General features: G+C 39.4%; 1 protein-coding gene across 1 annotated transcript in view; it reads right to left on the minus strand.

Annotated features, from left to right (window-relative positions):
- The window catches only part of ttn.1 (titin, tandem duplicate 1), a 167479-nt gene that overhangs the window by 104379 nt on the left and 39814 nt on the right, over window positions 1-23286 (minus strand). The window contains exons 41-76 of the mRNA XM_070448227.1: window positions 22867-23157; window positions 22460-22747; window positions 22214-22330; window positions 21814-22099; window positions 21521-21704; window positions 21183-21257; window positions 20807-21074; window positions 18376-18444; window positions 17822-17878; window positions 17524-17601; window positions 17296-17346; window positions 16828-16968; window positions 16545-16619; window positions 16013-16174; window positions 15627-15718; window positions 15449-15527; window positions 15161-15238; window positions 14955-15050; window positions 11571-11648; window positions 11363-11443; window positions 11155-11244; window positions 10935-11012; window positions 9993-10031; window positions 7422-7475; window positions 6559-6954; window positions 6156-6428; window positions 3956-4231; window positions 3205-3344; window positions 2950-3076; window positions 2558-2824; window positions 2088-2354; window positions 1648-1911; window positions 1282-1548; window positions 890-1156; window positions 524-790; window positions 3-409 (exon numbers count right to left, since the gene is read on the minus strand). Of these exons, the coding sequence (XP_070304328.1) occupies window positions 3-409; window positions 524-790; window positions 890-1156; window positions 1282-1548; window positions 1648-1911; window positions 2088-2354; window positions 2558-2824; window positions 2950-3076; window positions 3205-3344; window positions 3956-4231; window positions 6156-6428; window positions 6559-6954; window positions 7422-7475; window positions 9993-10031; window positions 10935-11012; window positions 11155-11244; window positions 11363-11443; window positions 11571-11648; window positions 14955-15050; window positions 15161-15238; window positions 15449-15527; window positions 15627-15718; window positions 16013-16174; window positions 16545-16619; window positions 16828-16968; window positions 17296-17346; window positions 17524-17601; window positions 17822-17878; window positions 18376-18444; window positions 20807-21074; window positions 21183-21257; window positions 21521-21704; window positions 21814-22099; window positions 22214-22330; window positions 22460-22747; window positions 22867-23157 (6125 nt within the window). The remainder of the gene's footprint in view (window positions 1-2; window positions 410-523; window positions 791-889; window positions 1157-1281; window positions 1549-1647; window positions 1912-2087; window positions 2355-2557; window positions 2825-2949; window positions 3077-3204; window positions 3345-3955; window positions 4232-6155; window positions 6429-6558; window positions 6955-7421; window positions 7476-9992; window positions 10032-10934; window positions 11013-11154; window positions 11245-11362; window positions 11444-11570; window positions 11649-14954; window positions 15051-15160; window positions 15239-15448; window positions 15528-15626; window positions 15719-16012; window positions 16175-16544; window positions 16620-16827; window positions 16969-17295; window positions 17347-17523; window positions 17602-17821; window positions 17879-18375; window positions 18445-20806; window positions 21075-21182; window positions 21258-21520; window positions 21705-21813; window positions 22100-22213; window positions 22331-22459; window positions 22748-22866; window positions 23158-23286) is intronic.

The raw sequence follows: 23286 nt of genomic DNA on the forward strand, positions 1-23286 counted from the left end.
ACAGGAGACTGATGAAGGGCCTCTCCTTTGAGTTTCCAGTGACCATGGACATCATCGGCAGAGATCTCGGTCTCAAACTTGGCAATTTCAGTTTCTGTCACTTCCACGCTGTACAGTGGACGAACAACCTTAATGTCACGCTCCTCAATGTCCAGCCTGGCTGTGGTTTTGTCAGAACCACAATCGCAAGTGTACTCTCCAATGTTGCCCTTCTCTGCTTTCTTCACTGTCAGCAAACGCCTCTTTCCATCGGTCTTAATGATCAGATTCTTGCTAGGCATGATCTCCTGGCCGTCCTTGAACCATTTCACCTCAGCAGAGGTCTTGCTAAGTTCACAAACCAGCATCACTTCGTCCTTCTCAACGGCAGTGTAGTCTTGCAGTTTTGTCACAAAGTAAGGTTCTCCCTCTGTCAAGCACAAAGAGGAAATTATGAGGAAATGTAAAGTTATGTTTAACTGCAGGCTTTATGTGAATTAAATGACTCAAACTAAATGACACCACAGTTCAATCAATAGCTTACCAAGAACAGTGAGCATGGCCTCAGAGCTCTTGCCCAAGGCTTCCACTTTGATCATGGATGTGTCATCAATGGACACCTGCTTGAAAGTCAAGGTGTGCATCTTGCCATTGTCTGACATGTGCACAACCTTGCTGGGGTGCAGACGGATGTCGTTCTTGTACCAGACGACAGAGATTTTGTCATGTGACAGTTCAATACTGAACTCTGCTGTTTCACGCTCCTTGACTGTGACATCCTTGATGGGCTTGACAAACTCAAGGCGTATACCTTATCACAAAAAAATCACAATTTCATTAATACAATCTCAAATATTTGTCTTTATTTATTATTTGATTATTTCAAAACGTCCATGATCTCAGTAATTACCTTGGATAACTAGTTTTCCTGTGGTCCTCTTGTCCTCAGCCTCAAATATGTATTTAGCTTCATCCTCATATGCGGCAGATTTGACCACCAGAGTGTGTATCTTTCCTTCATGGATAATCTCAAACTTGTCATCATTTTCCAACTCCTGAGATCCCTTGAGCCAACGGAAGGTCTTGGTTGGTCTTGAAATCTCAACCTCAAATCTTCCCTCATCTTTCTCATACACTTGCACATCACTCAAAGGTGTGATAAAGGTCAGTGGCAGTTCTGGAATAAAACCAATAGGCAACATATTATAGTAGATTGAATATCAGGCGTTCTATTAATTCAATGGTGAAAAAATTTGAATACAGAGTAGAAATGAGAAAATAGATCAGAAATAGAATTCTTACCTTTCACTTTCAGGTTGGCTGTACACTTAGCATTGGCAGCTGTGAATCCAACCTCTCCTGTCTGGGAGACCTTGCAGTTGTATAATGTCAAAGTGTGCTTGGCACCATCCTCAATGATTTCAATATCTGGGGAAGGTGAAAGGGTTTCTCCCTTCAGTTTCCACTGGCCATGGACATCATCTTCAGAGATTTCCACTTCAAAACGAGCGGTCTCGCCATCGAAGAGCTCAACACCATACATTGGGCGAGATACCTTGATATCACGAGCTGCAATTGAACACGGAAAAGAGGGCAATTAATTTAATCAAGAAAACAAAAGCAATATTTACTATTAGATTTTATGATTGTAAAAATTAATTGACTTACCTTCAATGCTAATGGTTGCCATGGTCTTGTCCGTATCACAATCACATAGGTATTGTCCCTTATCTTTTCCTTCCACTTTCTTGATAGACAACATTCTTTTGTTGCCCTCAGCCCTTATGGTTACCATCTTAGAGGCCTTAATTTCAGTCTCATTATGGTACCACCTCACAGGGACATCTTTGCTGAGTTCACAGTCCAGAGTGACCTCGTCCTTCTCGACTGCGGTGTAATCCTGCAACTTCACTGTGAAGTATGCGTCACCCTCTGGAACAGGAAAATGTTTTATCAATTGCTGTAGATCAAATAACAATAACACTCTCGAATGATGCCTTCTCTCCATGTTGCATAGCATAGAAGAACAATGTAGAAAACAAGAGATGAACAAAGAGCCATGAAGAGGACAAAGAGAATGAAAGAAAGAGGTACAGAGTAGGGGTTACCTAGCACCGTCAAGTTTGCCGTTGAGGGAATTCCTTTAGCCTCTGCCTTAATCTGGCAGGTATCATCTAGAGTCAACTCCTTGATTTCTAAGGTGTGTTTCTTTCCTTCAAAATGGATGAGCACAGTCCTGCTCACATGGAGTTTGATTTCATTTTTGTACCATGTCAGGGGTACCATCTCATGAGAGAGCTCAACCTCAAACCGAGCTGTTTGACCTTCCTTGGCAGTTTGGTCCTTTAGTGGTGTTATGAATTTGAGCCTCATACCTATAATATATTAGTTGAGTGCATAACAGTGTTACTGTCTTTGCCCAATAAACAGTCTTGTTGCCCAGTAAGATAATTAATGAATAAAGAATTAAGATGACAACATACTAAAAGCAGCTTATATCTAACACAAAGCCAGATCAAAGATTCAGCGCCATGTAAAACAGAAGAGTTAACTGAGAATCGTTTCAGCCAGTACTTACCCTCCACAGTCAACTGGGCTGTTGACTTTTTGCCCAAGACTTCAATAGTGTATTGTCCCTCATCATCAAATTCACAGTTGTTTATGACCAATATATGTTTCTTTCCATCATCAATAATGTCATATTTATCGCCTGTCGACAGGATGTCTGACCCCTTTAACCACATGACTTTAGGCACATCCTTTGTGATAGTACACTCAAACATAGCCTGTTTCTTTTCAGGTACAGACACGTCCTTCAAGGGGACTGTGAAGTCCATTTCCATTTCTGTGAGGTATGAATAATGATTAAGTATGACTGACGCATTATCGATCTTCCTTTGGATCACAGAGACTTTACAAACACATACAGCATATGACAGTATATATTGTTGATTTTTGACACTTTCTTACCTGTGACTGTGAGCACCCCACTCGTGATAGCGTTCAGAGCTTGATAAGACACTTCACCACACTGGTCAAGCTGAGCATTTTTGAGAGTGAGGAAACGTTTCTGGCCCTCAGATTTGATTTCAACCATCTAAAAATGTAAATACAATTTGAACAAAAGTGTAAATACATCAACATTTAAACAACATGTACTGTACATATTTCCAATCATTGTGGTTAGAATCCAGAAATATATTATAGTCAAATTATAGGTCTTACCGGTGATCTTTGCAGGACTTGACCTTTAAGTTTCCATTCTCCAGCCACATCCTCTTCAGATATTTCAGTTTCAAACGTAACCTCCTCTTTCTCAACAACCTCCATACTGGAGATAGGCTTCAAGATCTGAGCTTCACGTTCTGTAAAAGTAACAAAAATATTTAAAAGGATTCACTTCATGTTTATTTTATTTAAAACCTTATTTTACCAGGTAAGTTGACTGAGAACACATTCTCATTTACAGCAACGACCTGGGGAATAATTACAGGGGAGGGGAAGGGGGATGAAGGAGCCAATTGTAAGCTGGGGATGATCAGGTGACCGAGATGGTATGAGGGCCAGATTGCGAATTTAGCCAGGACATTGGGGTTAACACCCCTAGTTTTACAATGAGTGCCATGGGATCTTTAGTGACCACAGAGAGTCAGGACACCTGTTTAAAATTCCATCCAAAAGACAGCACCCTACACAGGGCAATCTCCCCAATCACTGCCCTGGGGGATTATTATTTTTAAAAATTAGACCAGAGGAAAGGGTGCCTCTACTGGCTCTCCAACACCACTTCCAGCAGCATCTGGTCTCCCATCCAGGACCAACCCTGCTTAGCTTCTGAAGCAAACCAGCAGTGGGATGCAGGGTGGTATGCTGCTGGCAAAGGCTATCATGTAGATAGCCTTAGTGGACAACATAACATACAATTGCAGACCGTAACATAACATACAAGTAACATAATATAGAATGTGCAACCAACCTCCAAGAGTCAGTTTAGCTGTGTATCTGCGGCCTTCAACCTCCATGGCATATTGCCCAATATCATCAGGTGATACTTTCTTAACTATGAGAGTCAGTTCTTTGCCTTCTTTCTTGACCTCAGTCTTGTCAGTGGGATCATTAGGAATCTCCTTGTCGCCATGGAACCACTTCCAGTTGGGGGTTTCTTTGAAGAGCTCGCATTTGAAAGTGGCAGTGGCCTTGGGTTTCACATGCTGATCTCTCAATGGTTTCTGCAACCAGTCTCTGATAATTTCTGTAAAATAAAATAAAAATTCATATTGAAAAATGGCTCCTTCTCATGTAGCCAAGACACAACAAGACAGGCACAGGACTACAATCCACATATAAAAACAAAGCAGGGAAGGTCGAAGATCAACTAGAGACGGTCCACAGGAACTGAGTAAAACGGGGGTCTCCTGGCAAGAGGCAAAAGCCCTCACACATGGTGGACCTCCTACAGTGCCTTGCAAAAGTATTCACCCCCCTTGGTGCTTTTCCTATTTTGTTGCATTACAACCTGTAATTTAAATTGATTTTTATTTGGATTTCATGTAATGGACATACACAAAATAGTCAAAATTGGTGAAGTGAAATGAAAAAAAATTACTTGTTTATAGATATTCTAAAAAATAGAAAACGGAAAGTGGTCCGTGCATATGTATTCACCCTCTTTGCTATGAAGCCCCTAAATAAGATCTGGTGCAACACATTACCTTCAGAAGTCACATAATTACTTTAATAAAGTCCACCTGTGTGCAATCTAAGTGTCACATGATCTGTCACATGATCTCAGTATATATACACATGTATATAAAAGGCCCCAGAGACTGCAACACCACTAAGCATGGGGCACCACCAAGCAAACGGCACCATGAAGACCAAGGAGCTCTCCAAACAGGTCAGGAAAATGTTGTGGAGAAGTACAGATCAGGGTTGGGTTATAAAAAAATATCAGAAACTTTGAACATCCTACGGAGCACCATTAAATCCATTATTAAAAATGGAAAGAATATGGCACCACAACAAACCTGCCAAGAGAGGTCCGCCCACTGAAACTCACGGACCAGGCAAGGAGGGCATTAATCAGAGAGGCAACAAAGAGACCAAAGATAACCCAGAAGGAGCTGCAAAGCTCCGCAGTGGAGATTGGAGTATCTGTCCATAGGACCACTTTAAGCCATACACTCCACAGAACTGGGCTTTACGGAAGAGTGTCCAGAAAAAATCCATTGCTTAAAGAAAAAAATAAGCAAACACATTTGGTGTTCGCCAAAAGGCATGTGGGAGACTCCCCAAACATATGGAAGGTGGCACTGGTCAGATGAAAATGTAGCTTTTTGGCCATCAAGGAAAATGCTATGTCTGGCGCAAACCCAACACCTCTCATCACCCCGAGAACAACATCCCCATCCCCAACACCACACCATCATGCTGTGGGGACGTTTTGAAGGAATTGAAGGTCAGAATTGAAGGAATGATGGATGGCACCTTCTAGCAGGACAATGACCCTAAGAATACTGCTAAAGCGACACTCAAGTGGTTTAAGCGGAAACATTTACATGTCTTGGAATGGCCTAGTCAAGGCCCAGACCTCAATCCAGTTGAGAAACTGTGGTATGACTTAAAAATTGCTGTACACCAGCGGAACCCATCCAACTTGAAGGAGCTGGAGCAGTTTTGCCTTGAAAAATGATCCCAGTGGCTAGATGTGCCAAGCTTATAGAGGCATACCCAAAGAGACTTGCAGCTATAATTGCTGCAAAAGGTGGCTCTACAAAGTATTGACTTTGGGGGTGGGGGGGAATAGTTATGCACACTCAAGTTTTCTTTTTTTTCTTATTGTTTGTTTCACAATAAAAAATATTTTGCATCCTCAAAGTGGTAGGCATGTTGTGTAAATCAAATGATACAAACCCCCCCCAAAAAATTATTCCAGATTGTAAGGCAACAAAATAGGAAAAATGCCAAGGGGGGTGAATACTTTCGCAAGCCACTGTATGCTCCCAAAGGGGACAAGAGGATGAAGTCAAGTATGTCAAGCTATGTAGCAATTACACAATGTTTTCCCCGTGCTTATGAATAGGCTAGGAATGCATTATGTAGATTGGTTAAAATGAATTTCTCCTAAAATGATTAGTGCATTTGTTTAGTTACAAATATAGATATTCTGTACATACCAATGATTTTGACATCTGTTTTAGTCCTGATGTCATCACACTCGCAAGCGTAGATCCCAGCGTCGTCATCTCCCGTGTCCTGGATTGTAATGGCATGCTGCATTCCAATGACATTGATAGCCACTTTTCCAGGGATGTTTTTAAGAGGGACACCACTTTTCTTCCAGACCACATCTCTCTCTTTGTTCAACTCACAGGTCAGGTACATAGGCTGACTCTTGAGGACCGACATACCATCCTCTTCCAGAGTCTTTACCCACTTCACAGGCAATTCTATGAGGAAAGAAAGTCATATTCCAAAGCTTACATTAAATATTACTTATCTTTAAGTAATCAAAGAGGTTGTAAAGAAGTAAAGAAGTTCGTTACACAGAACAAATATGTATGGACTTAGAATAAGTACCTTCTACTATTAGTTTGGCGGTTGTTGTCTTTTCCTTGTTGCCCAGCTTGGCAACACAAGTATATTCACCAGTGTCAGAAACTTGCACATCAATGATGAGCAGTTTGCGATCTTTGCCATCAGAGTAGTACTTGTGTTTTGGGCTCTCTCTTATGTTGGCGTCATCTTTCATCCATGAAGTAATTGCAGTAGAAGGCGAAACCTCGCACTCAAACGTAGCAGAAGCGCCGACTGATTCAGCCTCCTGTAACACTATGTCTTTGAGTGGTCTCGTAAACTTCAGTGGAACTGCTTTGAGCTGGAATCCAAACGGATTAGCATCTGGAGGTTTGTCTCCTCCAGCACCGGGCTTCAGTCCTCTACCCCGACCACCACCAGGTGAGGGGGTTTGCTTAGCTGAAATTGGAAAAATGTAAATGCATGATAAGTTCAACAACACTACTTTTGCTAAGACGTTTTGTTTTATTTTAAGAACTGTATTTTTTCAGTACATGAACATCAACATAAAACATAAATCCCCAGAGAGAAACCTCTCTTGGACATGTTGCCAAGGGCAAAAAACAAGTGGCATTACCGTATTTCCCAAAGAGGATGAAGAGTATTAAGCAAGTTAACAACACGATAAAACGCTACTATACGGACTATACAGAAGTAATATACGGACTCAAACATTCAAACACGTTTAACATTTAAACAAAAATACATAGTTTTCATAGTAAATAAGATATGATAGATATGATTACAAAAACCTAGAAGACCCATATAAGGATATAGGTTAAAGTCATGATATTTCTGAGCACTTTAAGTTTCTATATCTTTATCACACACATATTACCGACATGCATGTTTTTGTTTATTCTCACCTTGAATGCCTCTACCTCTACCTCTACCGGCAGCATCCTCTTTTGGTTTCCCATCTGAGTAAAGACAATTGCATGACTTTCTCATTAAGAAATAAAATATATGACTACAACTCGCAAAATGGTTGGACATTACACAGAAAACTGTGAAAGATGGGAAAGATGAATGGATACAAAATGGAGCACCATGGGCAAGATTATTGGACATGAGAAGATGGCATGGACATAGAGAATTGAACAAAATGCCAGACATTGACATGGAGAGCTTGAACACGCTGTAATGGATGTGTACAAGACAATGGAGACAAATATTAGTACAGCTAGACAATGGACAAAAATTACTGACTTTGATACTTGGACTACATAAAATTAAGACATTAAGATGAGGAGATGAAAACATTAAGATGGACATAGTTGGAAAACACAGAGTGCGGACATGGACATGGTTGGACAACACAGTGAGGACATGGACATGGTTGGTCTACATAGAATGAGGACAAGACGTGAGACAAAAAAGATTGACATGGATGGAGGTAATGAAAGATGGATGGCTAGCTCGACTGATAACTGGACAGATAGATTAATGGATGAATGGAGGATGGATCAGGTGAGACACTTCCTGAGCCATCAGTGGTAAGTTTCAGCAGCCATAATCTCACCTCTGCTGGCACCTGGCATTCCAGGGGTCTCACGTGCATCACCTTCCAAAGGTTCTTCTCCCCAGTCTTCTGTGGACCCAGAACTATCTCGAGGGACAAGTTCCCATCCCCAACCTTCATTGTCAGATTCCAGCTCCTTCTCTGGCTCCTCCTCAAAGACTTCCTCCTCCAACTGAGTTGAAATCTTTCGTAACTGTACAGGGGACAGTTCTTTCATTGCTGGCACCTTCTCTTTAACAGTTTTATGTGGTGCTTCCTCTTCTGGTGATATTTTCTTTGGAACCTTTTTTAGGGTAACACCTTCAAATGAATCTTTAGGTGAAACCTGTCTAGGCAGCTTTTTGGTGCGTTCTGCACTGGGCTTCCTCTCCATAATAATTTTTTCAATTTCTTTTGGCTTTGGTTTTTCAACCTTAGGTGAGGGAGTCTTTTTCAGTTCCACCTTTTTCTTAAGTGTCTCTTCATGCTTTAAGGGTTTGTCTTTTTCTTCTGGTTCTTTAGGCACAAGCTCCACCTTTTTTAATTGTGTTGGCTTTTCCTCTTGAGGACTCTTTTCAATTTTCTTTACAGGTACTGGTTTTGGAGGACTTGGCTTTTGATGAAGAGTTTTTTCAGCCTCTTTCTTCTTCTCAGACTCCTTCTCAGGCTTCACAGCTTCAGCTTTTGGTGACTTAGAAAATGGCTTCAATTTAACTTCTTCCTTCTCTTGCTCCTGCGGAGGCATTTTCTTCACCTTTGTCAGTGGTTTGTCAGACTCTTTGACTTGTTCATCTTCAGGAGCTTTGGCCACTGGTTTAAATTTGGCTGCCTGTGGCTCTTTCGTATCCTTTGCGATGGTTTCAGATTTCTTCATAGGAGCAGAAACTGATTCTTTAACTGCTTCATCTCTTTGTGGTCTCTCACTTCTATCGTAAGCAGCTCTGGATTCACTGTCTTTTTTGTCTTTCTCTGGCTCAACAGTTCCCGGTTTAGCAGGTTTTTCAAATGGTTTAAGCTTGACAGTTTCTTGCTCTTTCTCGTCTGATGGCAATTTCGATACCTTCTTCAGAGATGAACTAGGTTGGTCAGGTGATTCTTCCTTCAGCAACTTTGGTGTTTTCTTCAAACCCATTTTCTCCTCTACTTGGACATCTTTCAGAACCTTTTGGGATTTTTTCAAGTGAGCTAATGATTCCTCAGTAGAATCTTTTGATGCAACTTCTTTAGGTTTGTGAAACTCCACCTGTTCAATTGGCTTCTTATCGTATACTGAGGTTCTCTCAGCTATTTCTGTTGTTTCAAACATATACTCCTCTCTCTCATAACTTTCAACAACTATGGTCCTTGAGGCTTCCTGAGTCGGAACCTCCGGTTCAACTGTCTCTTCTTCTGAGGGTATCTGTGGCACCTTTTTCAGCTTAATGATATCCTGCTCTTCCTCAGTGTCCTTTGAAATTCTGGTCACTTTCTTCAAAGTTGGCATGTCAAGTATTTCTTCCTTCAGAACAGGAATTCTACCCTTTTTCTTAATAATAGTTGGCGCCGCAGTTGTTTTTGCTGAAGTAGTAAGATTTTGTATAAGACAGAGAGCAACGACCAACAATTATTCATTTGCATCACAAAACAACAAAGGACTCCAATATTAAACATTTTACAGCAATACTGTACACTCCACATTCACTCGGCAACAAAAGATTTAGGACAGTTCACGGGACATATTTTCAGACAGACAAGTTAAACAGACATTTTCCCAAGTAAAGTAAACTGGTATCTATCATGTATTTAAATTAGTAATTCATTGATCAAATGATGAAGCTATATTTTAATGTTTGATCTCTTAATCTGTTTACTATCTATTTTGCATTAATAGGTTAAAAATAATGCTTTGATATATTGTTATTGTGTTCTACCCTTTGATGTATTGTTGCAATCTTACCTTTGCCAGCTCCCCCGGGTGCTGTTACAGGGCCCTTATCTGTAGGAATGTAGGAATGTAAGATTCCAGTTAAGTTATAGAAGAAAAAATATATTGTAAGGTATTTGGGAAAGCACCCATACGTTTGTGCCTAATCACTAGGATAGGATGTGATATACTGTCTTATAAGAGGGGGAAATGTACTTCGACACACAGTATGGCTGTATACAATTAACACTGTACATTACACACTCAACATATACACTATACATACATTGGACGTTACCCATGTCATAAAGATTATACACATCTCTTACAGCCACATACATCAAACATTTACTATGTATATATATACACTACAAGATGCAGGGGTATCAATATTTGCGTTAGAGGAAGAAGTGTGTCATGCAATATGTTGACTTTTGATAATTTGAGCAATGTATTCCTTTTCACTTTGGTGAAGACTTTTTGAAATGTAATGACTCTGTAGCAGGTGTGTAAGTACAGGCAGTTGCATGCGACTTACCCATATTGCCAATATTTTCTGAGAAAAGAGTACTGCATGTACTTACTAGCCTGTACAGGGTAACTACTGTTAGTTATTACACTAGTAGAGTGTAGACGTGTCTCTATTCTAAGCACGCAGTATCAAGCATGCACATTTTGTTAGAAGTACACACTTCAAGTGAGTTGGTATCATGAGATAGTGACAAACAGATAAACCTCTAACAAGGTTTAAAAGTATGCTGTAGAGTAGACAGACAAACGAAGCAACATTTCTAAAATTAGGTTTCTAAGTGCCAGTGTAAAATGCAAGTATACATGTTGTATACATACAGGTGTGTTCACTCATACTACTTAAGTGCAGCATGTGTGAGGCTCACATGCTCTTAGGAACCTGTCAATAAGATCAAACAGACATTTGAAGAACACACCATGAATGACAGAAACAAAAAAGACTACCTTCAGGGGGTGAAGCACTAGGTGAAACAGGTGAAGGCGTTTTCATCGGTGGGGAGGATCTCTTTTCAGCTGGTGACATTTTAAATACAAGTATGCCAAAGGTCATAATCAGGACAAACAAGAGTGTTTGAGCTAAAATTTGCTCACCAAATACAAACATTTAAAAGAGCAGATAGACATTAAGAAAAAACTAAATTGAAACAAACATCAGAAACACTACCTTCAGTAGGAGACACTGTTTCTACAAGAGGAGCAGGTGAAGGCTTTGGTATCTGAGGTGGTGGGGAGGCTTTCTTCTGCACTGGTTTCACTTTAAATACAAGTATTCTAAGGTCACATTCAAGAACTGACTGCTTGAGCTAAGAGTTGTTAAACAAACACAAACATTGACAGAGCATAACAAGAATGACAAAAACATAAGAGACTACCTTCAGGGGGAGAAGCTTTCTCCACATGGGGGGCATCTGAAGGCTTTGGCTTCGGTGCAGAGATTTTCTTGTCTGGTGTCACTTTAAATACAAGTACCCCAAGGTCACAATCAAGAACTGACCACTTTGGCCAAAGACTCATTAAAGAAACACTGAAAGAGCAGACTAACATTTGAGGAAAACAACATGCATGACACAAACACACTACCTTCAGGGGATGCTACTTTTTCTACATAGGGAGCAGGTGAAGGCTTTGGTGTTGGGGGAGAGATTTTCTTCTCTGGTGGTTCTTTAAATACAAGTACGCCAATGTCACAATCAAGAAAATACAATTTTCACTAAGGTTTGTTTAAGATTTGTAAACAAACACTGACACAATGAAACAGATTGAAGAAGATTGAGACATGAAACATTAAGGACAACACTTAGGAAAACACAATACAACAAGAAGATGTAAGAGTTTAGTTTAGTTTTTGATGAAGACGTAAGAGTCCCTTTAGTACCTTGTGGACGAGTGGTATCATCTGTAATTGAGACAGGGACCACTTCAGGGGCGACCCTTTGGTCTGGACAAGAACAAGTATTATGCAATATTTAGACAATACAAAGATTTAGTCATGACAATATACAGTCCAACAAGGAAAGACGTAAGAAGAATACACAAAGACAGACAGACAAGATATAAGAATGAGGCCTTCAGATTAAATACCTTTGTGAGGTGTTGGAGGCTCAACTCTCTCTTCTTCTTCTTCTTCTTCTTCCTTTTGTTTGATTGTCTTCTGTGATATTTTAGTTTTATACGGGATGTCATCTTCATTAGGTGAAACAGCTTTCTTAGGTGGAATGACATCTACTTTAGGTGAAACATCTTTCTTATATGCATTGGCTTCTTCCTCAGGTAAGACAGCTTTCTTAGAAGGAATGGCTTGTACCTTAGGTGAGAGAGCTTTCTTAGAAGGAATGTTTTCCTAGGTAAGACAGCTTTCTTAGAGGAATGGTTCTTCTCAGGTAAGACAGCTTTCTTAGAAGGAATGGCTTCTACTTAGGTGAGAGAAGCTTTCTTAGAAGGAATGGCTTCTTCTCAGGTAAGACAGCTTTCTTAGAGGAATGTTCTACCTTAGGTGAGACAGCTTTCTTAGAAGGAATGGCTTCTTCCTCAGGTAAGACAGCTTTCTTAGAAGGAATGGCTTCTACCTTAGGTGAGACAGCTTTCCTTTGAGGAATAACCTTTATACTTAAGATAGCTTCTTTCTTAGTGGTAGGAGTAGCTGATTTCTTTGGTGGAACCACTGTCACTGGGTCAATGTGTCTAACACTATCTCTTTGGGTTGCATCTTCCTCTTTCTTTGCAACAATAGCTTGAATTGGTTGATCATCTATTTTCTTTATAGGAACTTCTTGCCTTACTATCTCAGTTTGTTGTATATCTTCCTCTTCTAAAGAAATATCATCCCTTACGTTTATCTGAGTCAATTCCTTTTCTCTCTCATATATCATAACTTTGTCTCCATATGATACCTCTTCTCTGAAACTAACTTCCTCTGCCAGGGAAATTTTCTCAATGAAACCTGTTGTCTGTGAAACTTGCCCTGCTTCAGTCACAGGATCCCTCTTCACTGAAACATCTTGCCTTACTTCAGTTACTGAAGCCTTCTTCACTGCAACTACTTGCCGTGCTTCGGTCACTGAATCTCTCTTCACTGAAACTTCTTGTCTCGTTTCAGTTACTGAAGTCTTCTCCACTGAAAGTTCTTGCCACACTTCAGAAGCTGAATTAAGGTTTGGTGAAACTTCTTTCAGCTGTTCAGTCACGGAATCCCTCTTCACTGAAACATCTTTCCTTGCTTCAGTCTCTGTTGTTACAGTTAGCTCAGTTGTTGAAGGAACTGTGATGGCTTTAAAGACAACACAAATTCAAGATTTGCACAAGAAGAGAACACAAATTCAAGATTTGCACCATACAACGGTGACTAAGAAGATGACAGTAAAACACAGAGACACTTTTACATAAAAGGTTGCCTGGAAGATGTGAATGTGTTTGAATTACGTTCGGAAAGTATTCAGACCCCTTGACTTTTTCCACATTTTGTTACGTTACAGCCTTATTCTAAAATGGATTGAATCTTTTTTTTCTCAAATCAATCTACACACAATACCCCATAATGACAAAGTGAAAACAGGTTTTTTGAATTTTTTGCAAATGTATATTAAAAACCCAGAAATACCTTATTTACATAAGTATTCAGACCCTGTGCTATGACACTGGAAATTGAGCTAAGGTGCATCCTGTTTCCATTGATCATCCTTGAGATGTTTCTACAACTTGATTGGAGTCCAGCTGTGGTAAATTCAATCGATTGGAAATTATTTGGAAAAGCACACACCTGTCTATAAAAGGTCCCACAGTTGACAGTGCATGTCAGAGCAAAAACCAAGCCATGAGGTCGAAGGAATTGTCCATAGAACTCCGAGATAGGATTGTGTCGAGGCACAGATCTGGGGAAGGGTACCAAAAAATGTCTGCAGCATTGAAGGTCCCCAAGAAAACAGTGGCCTTCATCATTCTTAAATGGAAGAAGTTTGGAACCACCAAGACTCTTCCTAGAGCTGGCCGCCCGGCCAAACTGAGCAATCGGAAGAGAAGGGCCTTGGTCAAGGTGGTGACCAAGACCCCGATGGTCACTTTAACAGAGCTCTTGAGTTCCTCTGTGGAGTTGGGAGAACCTTCCAGAAGGACAACCATCTCTGCAGCACTCCAACAATCAGGCCTTTATGGTAGAGTAGCCAGACGTAAGCCACCCCTCAGTAAAAGGCACATGACAGCCCACCATGAGTTTGCCAAAAGGCACCTAAAGGACTCTCAGACCATGAGAAACAAGATGCTCTGGTCTGATGAAACCAATGTTGAACTCTTTGGCCTGAATGCCATGCATCACGTCTGGAGGAAACCTGGCACCATCCCTACAGTGAAGCATGGTGGTGGCAGTTCATGAAAACCTGCTCCAGAGCGCTCAGGACCTCAGACTGGGGTGAAAGTTCATCTTCCAACAGGACAATGAACCTAAGCACACAACCAAGACAATGCAGGAGTGGCCACTCAATGTCCTTGAGTGGCCCAGTCAGAACCCGGACATGAACCCGATCTAAGATCTCTGGAGAGACCTGAAAATATCTGTGCAGCGATGCTCCCCATCCAACCTGACAGCGCTTGAGAGGATCTGCAGAGAAGAATGGGAGAAACTCCCCAAATACAGGTGTGCCAAGCTCGTAGCATCATACCCAAGAAGACTCAAGGCTGTAATCGCTGCCAAAGGTACTTCAACAAAGTACTGAGTAAAGGGTCTGAATATTTATGTGAATGTGAATTATTATTATTATTATTTATATTTTTTGCAAAGATTTCTAAGCCTGATTTTGCTTGTCATTATGGGGTATTGTGTGTAGATTGATGAAGAAAGCCTTTAGCGTAGCAACATTTGGAAAAGGTCAAGGGGTCTGAATAATTTCCGAATGCAATGTTTATCAAAATGTGACTTTCAAATTATCTGTAATGACTGCATTTTAGAATGTAGAATTGTAGAACACGTGTAATGCAGTACAATACCTTTTACTTCAGGGGTTTCTTTGGGCTTAGGTGTAACTTCTAATTTTGCAGCTGGAGTAACTTTCTCTGGTTTCTGGGGGACTTCTATTCAAACAAGTTAATAATAAAAGCAATCACTAAAAGGAGCTCAAAGTTACTGAGAATCATGTATGTACCAACGTGTGCTTTAGGAGAAGTCATGGTTTCTAGCATACCTTTTGTGAGAGCAACTTCATCCTCCTTTTTAGGTTTAGTTACTGGTGTTCTCTCAGGCGGCTCATCCTTCTGTTTCACTTTTTTAAGACATACATGACATTACCAAACAAATTGAAATACAGTACAAGCGTGACAGCACAAGCACAATATAAACAAAATCTTAAGGAATTCATTCTGTTCAAAAGACTACCAAGAGTTTTGAGTATGAAAGAAGAGTTCAAAATGGAAAGGAAACCATTTTTAATAACATCAGCATTTTCAATATCCAAAGACATTGAAATATATACCTTTCTCTGTGTGGATTTCCTTTGGTGCAGCTGGCTCTGCCTTGCTAGTTGCTTGCTGTGGCTTTTTAACTGCCTCTTCCTTTGGTGCTGCAATTGGCTCTGATTTGCTCATTGCTGTTTTTTTAGCTGCCTCTGTTGGTGTTGGTGCAGTTGGTGTTGGTGTTGGTGCAGTTGGTGCAGTTGGTGCTGCAACTGGCCTAGGCTTGCTAGTTTCCAGCTTTTTATCGGCATCTGTCTTTGGCCTCTCCGTTGTTTTAACATCCGTGATAACTTAAAAGGACATTCGTCAGTTGTTTTTTGCTACTTAAATCATCAATGGATGAAGAAGAGAAACCAGTATGTGCTAATCACACTCTAACGAGTGCTTTGCACATTTACAAAGAGCATGCTAAGTCAAGAAATAACCACAAAAAGACAACAATTTACAGAAAACATTACAAGTTCTGACAAACAAACCTTCAACATACTGGCAAACAACACATTATTTAAATCAAGAAACAATTAGATTTGTGGATTGCATAAGAAGAGTACATATACCCTCAAGGATATATGACTTTCAAGTACCTTTTGTTGGAGGAGTATCTGTCTTTTTGGGAACATCCTTAGGTTTAGGTGGTGGAATTGCAGATTCTTCTTTCTTTGTGATCTCGGGTACTTTTTTGGGAACAACCTTAGCTGCAGGTGGTTGAGGTGTGGGTTCTTCTTTCTTGATGATTATTTCTGGCACTTTTTAAGAACATTATGATTAAATGGATGATTCACCCAAATCACTAATTGCCAGCACATATTCGATGGACCTATTGAGTCAGCAATCCAATATTTGGGTTTGTTTAAGCTGTGGCTAAGGAAACCAAACAAATCTTGTGATTGCTGACTACAGATTCGAATATTGCTTGCTAATTATCCATACGATAATTTAAGAATTGTAATTTGGGAGAATTTGTAACAATTAAAAAACACTGCTAAAGAGGTTAGCATAAATAAGAATGAAGAGATAGCTTCGTCACAACACTTAGAAGACATGTACATACAACACAGCTTAAGATGTAAAGTATATTGCAACGAGTTAACATTTTTGCTAAACTATAAGCTTTACCTTTTTTTGAAATTTCCTCTTGTGGAGGTGACTCTGGCTTTCTAATGGGCTCAGCTTTGGGGTATTCCTCAGGAACTTTAAAGAACATTTGTTTTGTTTTAATGCTCAATAAATAATTCAGAGTGAAGCAAACAAAACAAACAAATGCATACATATCTCATTACAAACATCAATAAACACAGGTAGACATAAAGACATTGTGTTTGACTTGGACAAAATAATGCATACATGTCATACAAGGACAAGAGTAGGAAAGAGCATTAAAGACAATATATAACTGTACCTTTGGGGTGAGGAGCTTCTGGTGTCTTTGTGGGAGTGGGTTTTGGCTTTGGTTGAGCTTCAACCCTAGCTGCAGGTGCCATTTTTGTCTCAGGGGCCACTTTGGGCTCAGTAGCCATATGAGGTATGGGTTTAGGCACATCTTTCAGGTAATACAGAAACACTACCATTAGCAAATGTAAAGAATATACTTATAAAAGATTTAAGACTAAGAGAAAGCAAGAATACACACATGACAGTAAACAATTCAATAAGAAATTATCCAATGCTCTCAAGTGAATTACTTCACAGGCATTGATGAGACTAACAGTGAGTATGTTTCACCAACTGTCAAACCACAAACAATGACAAGCCACAAAAATATGGAATAAAATCACATAGAAAAGACACATTGAACATGCACAGAAAATGAGACGAATCAAAAACAGTTTATATAAAGCATTGGCTGACATAAAAAAAGGTGTAATACCTTTGCTGGGTTCTGGTCGTGAAATAGGCCGCTTTGGTTCAACATATTCTTCTAAGATAAATGAAAAAGTTACTAGACTTATCTGATAAAAGTAAACACATTTAAGATGCTAAGAATCAAACCAGCGTGCTATTCGCATTAAGAGATCAACAGACAAAGACACAAAGGACAGACAGAGAAAAGAGCGAGAGACAGATAAAGTAACAGAAACACACAACATGACTGTACCTGTAGGGGTAGGATAGGGCTTTTCATGTTCAACCAGTGGAGTGATCTTTTCTTCATGAGGCCTCCTTGCTTCAGGTACTTAAAAACATTGTGATTCTGTTTAAATGTCTCTCTCTGCACATACAGTACGCTGTACATTGTAGATCCTACATCCTACATAACTGATGACATCAAACATATTTGACATAAACCAAACATGTTTTACACAAATGAACAATCATTAAGAATGGTTGACAAACAACATAGAATTAAAGAGAAAGGAAAGAATGACCTTAGAAGCACAGGGTCATGTGAATACCTTTGGTCGGAGCTGGAGCTGATGGCCTTTCCTCAGGTTTCTTGTAAGCTTCAGGAACTTCAAAGATAATTCCTTCATTAGAATACTAACTACAGCACAAATACTACTGCCATATGCGCCAGTAGACACAAAGGGGATAAGTTAGTAAGTAGGCTAATACTATCGCAAAAACACTACTGCCTTACATGCCAATAGACAAAAACACAGTCAGTAACTTAGTAAGTAGGCTAATACTACTGCAAAGCTTTGTCTGCAGTAATTTGGTGTTGCATTAATACTGTGTTAATGAAAGCACTTTACATTTAAATTGATATTTATACAAATAGATATTGCCGCACATTGGCAAACTCACAGACAACAGCAGTTATGTACAGTAGTTGGACAGACAAAAGAGTTTGGTTGGACGAACACATATAGGAGTGTTTTTCCTTGACAACATGTAGACACAATGGCCATTTTTCAAGAGAAGTTAGAAAGAAACATTGATTTTGGCATGTTTACAAGTTTAATTCACAGCCATAAGCGTACTGTCATAAGCTGTCTCGTGTCAATACCTTTAGGTACTCCTTCTCTTGTTCCCACTTGAGTTTTGGAAACACTTTCATCAACGGGTATCCTTTCTCCTGATGAAAAACAAGGAACAAACTTAGCTAAGGGCATTTATAGAAGTTAAAATTAACAAATGTAGGACTGACATAACATATCTTAAAAAAATGAATCATCAAATAGGATAGAAGAAACAACAATGCCATACAACATTTAAGGTAAATCAATAGATTTAATGGTGATATTAGGGATTAATCAATGATCCTGTATTTACAGTACAACAACTGAAGAAACACAAAAAAGAGGGATAAAATAAAAGTGTTAGTACAAGAAAACTAGGGGACATTTACATGACATACATAAAGTACACACACACACACACACACAACCTTTGAACCTATTACAGTTGACAAACAGAGAGATTTCTTGCCATATGCAGATATTTAGTAATTCTTGTTATTTTATCGACTGATACATGTTATCTCCAGAATACTGTTATTATACCTGTGTATGAAGAGAATTGAAGTTCTATCTTTTCTTCTTGCATTTCCCAACTTTCTTGCATTTCTTGCTCAAATTCTAGTTAGTATATCAAATGATAATAATCAATGGAAATAATACATTGTTGGAATGAGAGAATAAACACATCATCTTACTAGTGACACTAGAAACAATTAAACTACAACGAATAAACAAAAACAATGAAATTAAGAAGGAATGATAAGGAAGTGATGATGGATTGTTAGATTTTTTTGTGATGAGTTTAAGTGCCCAAACAACAGGCCCAACTAAAGGATGATAAGTATTTAATATTAGGGATGAGGTATTGATGAGGGATGAGGTCTTGATAAGGGATGAAGGTATTTATTAGGGATGAAGGATTTAAGTATGTATTAGAAGTCGCATGTGGGATTAAGATAAATCACAAGGTATTGTACCTCTCATTTCTGTCCTCTCCTCATAATAGTATTCAGCTGTTTCTTCTTTGGGTTAAAAACGGAAGAAATTCTTAATTGTACCATAAAAGATTCCAGTTTAGCTTATGTAAATGTTCAACTTAACAATTAACATGTGCCAATCTTACCTTTGTATGCTCGTATTGATGAATCTGGGACATCTAAGGGTGTTGTAATACATAAGTATAGATATAATCTGACAATATACACATGGTTAATGTTTACAGAATATTAGATTGGGGTGGTTATTTGCTATGGCAGTAAAACATATCCAACAAAGCCTGTCCAATAATATACCTTACATTTCATGTTGATTTTCATGTCACAAAGACCCTTAGTATAAAGGGTTTCAGAAAATTACTAAATATTTTGTCACAGTGATTGTCCAACCTATAAACTCTGTTCAAACAAGGTTGACGTGTGGTTTTACTGTACTTTAAAAGGTCTTTGGGAATTTTTTTTATTTGGTTCTACATTTGTTAATTTGGCATTTGGTTAATTTGAAAATAATACTCACCAAAAGGAACCCTTCCTAATTCAATTTCTGTGAAAGGAGGAAGTAAAGGTATTATAACACGAGAATAATAATTGATGTATATAAATGCCTATAGGCATATCTAGCTAGTAAATGTACAGACCTTTGCCTGAAAGGTAAAGTTCAGCTGTGCTTTTAGCTTCACCGTTGGGTTCCAACCGCGCAATCACCGAGTAAACGCCTACAGGATTAGTAATGAAGATTGCTGAGTTTCTCATTATTAGATTTTTATTTGTACGACTATAAAGTACATTTGCTTGACTCAAATCTACACACCTTCATCATCAGAGGTTACATTGCGGATGGTCATAAAGTGTCGTCGGCCTTCACTTCTGAAGTTATACTTTGGGCTCTCTTTAAGTTCCCAAGTGTCTTTGTACCATGTAACGATAGCATTGTCAAAGGACAACTCGCATTCGAAGGTAGCAGATTGGTTCTCATTCACTTCAATGCTCCGGATGCGTTTGGTGAAGTGAATTATGCCAGCTAAAAGCAGATCATGGGAATCACTCATAGCGTTGGCAGTTTGGTTTTGTTTAAAACTATGAGTAACATTTTTTATCTTAAATGTTACATCCTTTCTTTAAATAATTTATTACAAATATAATTGTGATTCTTAAGTGGGATCTTAAATATCGAAGTGAATCTATGTTAAATGCAGTAAAACATAAAGAAGTCAAACATAAAGAACAAGAACAAGAAAAATCTAACAAACAAAGATGTAACAAATACATGTACAATACGAGCAGCAAAGAGGTTAGTAAGTGATATCCTGGAGGCAAACTACATGATATCCTAAAACCAAACTATTTGTTCAAACTATGGTCCCTTACCTTGTTGATCTCCATCTGTAAATTAGTATGGGAATAAGAAATAGATCAATTCCCAGTATAAACAATTCCGTACATCTCTTTCATGAGGACTCAAAAAACATAAATGAGTACCTACCCCCAACGGTCAATTTGGCGCTGGAGATATGTGGGCCACATACAACACGGTAGTTTCCCTGGTCTTTGGTTTGACACTGCTTGATCTTCAAGATGTGACGGTCACCAACAATGCTGATTTCATATTTGTCATCGTTGTCAAGCTTCTGAGTTCCCTTGTACCAGGACAGGGTGATCTCAGGGTAGTTGATCTTGATGTCACACTCAAAGGTTGCTGTGCTTAATGGAGTGGTATCTTGGTCTTCAATGTCGCTCACCAGAGTGACAGGCTGTAGATAAAAAGTATTATTATCAGTGGATATTCTGTCTAACCTAACACATTTTAGTGGACGTATTCAGATAGTTCCAACACTTAATATATTAGGAACATTTAGTACCTCAGCCTGCATTCTTGATTGCAACTCAGCCATAAACTTGGCCGTATCCTTAGATCCTCCTCCATGCTCAGTTTCCTGGATCAGAAAAATGTATAGTTATAATAATATATCATATTCACAATAAATAGTTATTTTCCAGCAGGGCTCAACATTATGATAAATCCATAAAAGCAGAGTAGTTTTTGCTGCCCCAAGAACAGCTTGTGAAAAAGCTGTGGTGGGCAGCAAGCTATCCTGGATGACTTACGTCCCTGTAGGGTGAAACCTTTCCTGGGCCAGTGCCAATGTCGAGCAATGCTTAGTCCTAGATAGGCCATTTCAATTATTTATTATCTTACCGGTTTTCCACTTTCCGCTTCTTTCTCTCTCTTCAGCTGCTCAATGGCCTGAAGAAGACAACGGAAGTCAGTGATTCCGTATTCTCTAACAACTTTTTCATAGTCTTTGGGGTCCACACCCCTAAGAATCTCCACGAGGTCAATCTCTCCCTCCTTCTTTGGACTTTTCTGTTTGGATGGTGTCCTGTGTGTGAAGAGAGGGATATATATAGTAGTTAAAATAATTTCAAGTGTCTCTCATTAGATGTTAAAGTTATTGGTGGCATTACATATTTCTTTACAACTACACATACTTCTTCAGTTTTGCTCTGAAGTCTCCATCTCCTCCCCCAGTGCCTTTCCTTTCGTCAACATTCAGGTCGGTGCTGCATTCTATTTCTCCAGCTTTGTTAGTTGCGACACATCTGTACTGTCCGGAGTCAGATTTAGTTATTTCTGTGATCTCCAACTTGGCATCTGGGCCTTTCTGCTCAATAGTGATGCGTCCACCATGAGTGATCTGCCTCCACTTGCCCTTCATCCATTTCACGTTAGGAATAGGATCACCTCCAACTTTGGCAATGAAAGTTGCAGTGCCCTCTGTGAGTCAGAAACAACATAAAGTTGGCATCATGCACAAGCACAGTAAAGTATTTTCTAAGGATGTTGAGGTAAATGTTTAGATGTAATTGAGAAAAAGTTAATCATACTTACTCTCTGTTACATTGACACTCTGGGGCTCATCTACAAAGAACAAGTTGTCGAATCTCTTTGTTGGAGTCTTTGCTGGAGCTGGGGCTGCAGCAGCGGCCTCAGGTTTGACTTCTTTTCCTGAAATCAAACAGCATTTCAGTCAAGCAGCTGCCCAGAGGGAAAATCACAATGACATGTCAAATTGCAGCAACAGTATACAAAATTGGAATGTCAAGTAAATACTTTTTCACAATATGACCTTGTTACCTCTAATTGTCACTCTGGACCTTGCAAATTCACTTCCAACATCGTTGGTAGCCTTGCAGAGATAGTCCCCTGCATCTGTTTTCGATGTGCGGAGGACCTCCAAAGAGGCAGTGCCATCAGAAAAAACAACTCTGCAGTTTGTGGAGGATTTTATCTCCTTCCTGTCCTTCAACCAATTAATCTTCAGAGGAGGGGCTCCATGGACATGGCAGCTAAGCTTCAGGTTCTCACCCTCATTTACAGTCACAGGATTGAGAGGGATGTCGAATACAGGGCCCTTCTTGTGTTCTGGTGATGTTTAGTGAACAACAAAGATTTTTTTCATAGAAGCATGCACAAAAATGTTGACTAGTGATGCAACAGAATGCATACAAATATAATATGACAATACACACAAAGATACGTACCTGAAATGTTAAGTGACACTTGGTAGGAGGCACTGCCAGCTTCATTGGTGGCTGTGCAGGTATACGCACCACTGTCTGAGAGTTGGGAGCTCTTGATATACAGCATGGCCACGTTGCTCTTGAATTCCATTTCGTACTTATCAGAGGCGTGAATTTCACTGTGATTCTTGGACCAAACGATGTCAATGGGTTGAGATCCAGATAAACGACCCTCAATCTTCACCAAATGACCCTCTGTATCTTCCATTGTCTCTGCAGGCTTCTTGGTGAAGTTGGGGGAGATTTTGCGCTCTAGTGACAAAATAAATTATACATCAATAGGTTGAATTATGAAAATTCAAATTCATGTCCTTGAATCAAAATATAAGGCGCACTATAACAAGATGTAGATAAACAATATTATTTGCAAGCATTTAGGAA

This window comes from Salvelinus sp. IW2-2015, linkage group LG2 (assembly GCF_002910315.2).
Source record: "Salvelinus sp. IW2-2015 linkage group LG2, ASM291031v2, whole genome shotgun sequence".
NCBI lineage: Eukaryota > Metazoa > Chordata > Actinopteri > Salmoniformes > Salmonidae > Salvelinus > Salvelinus sp. IW2-2015.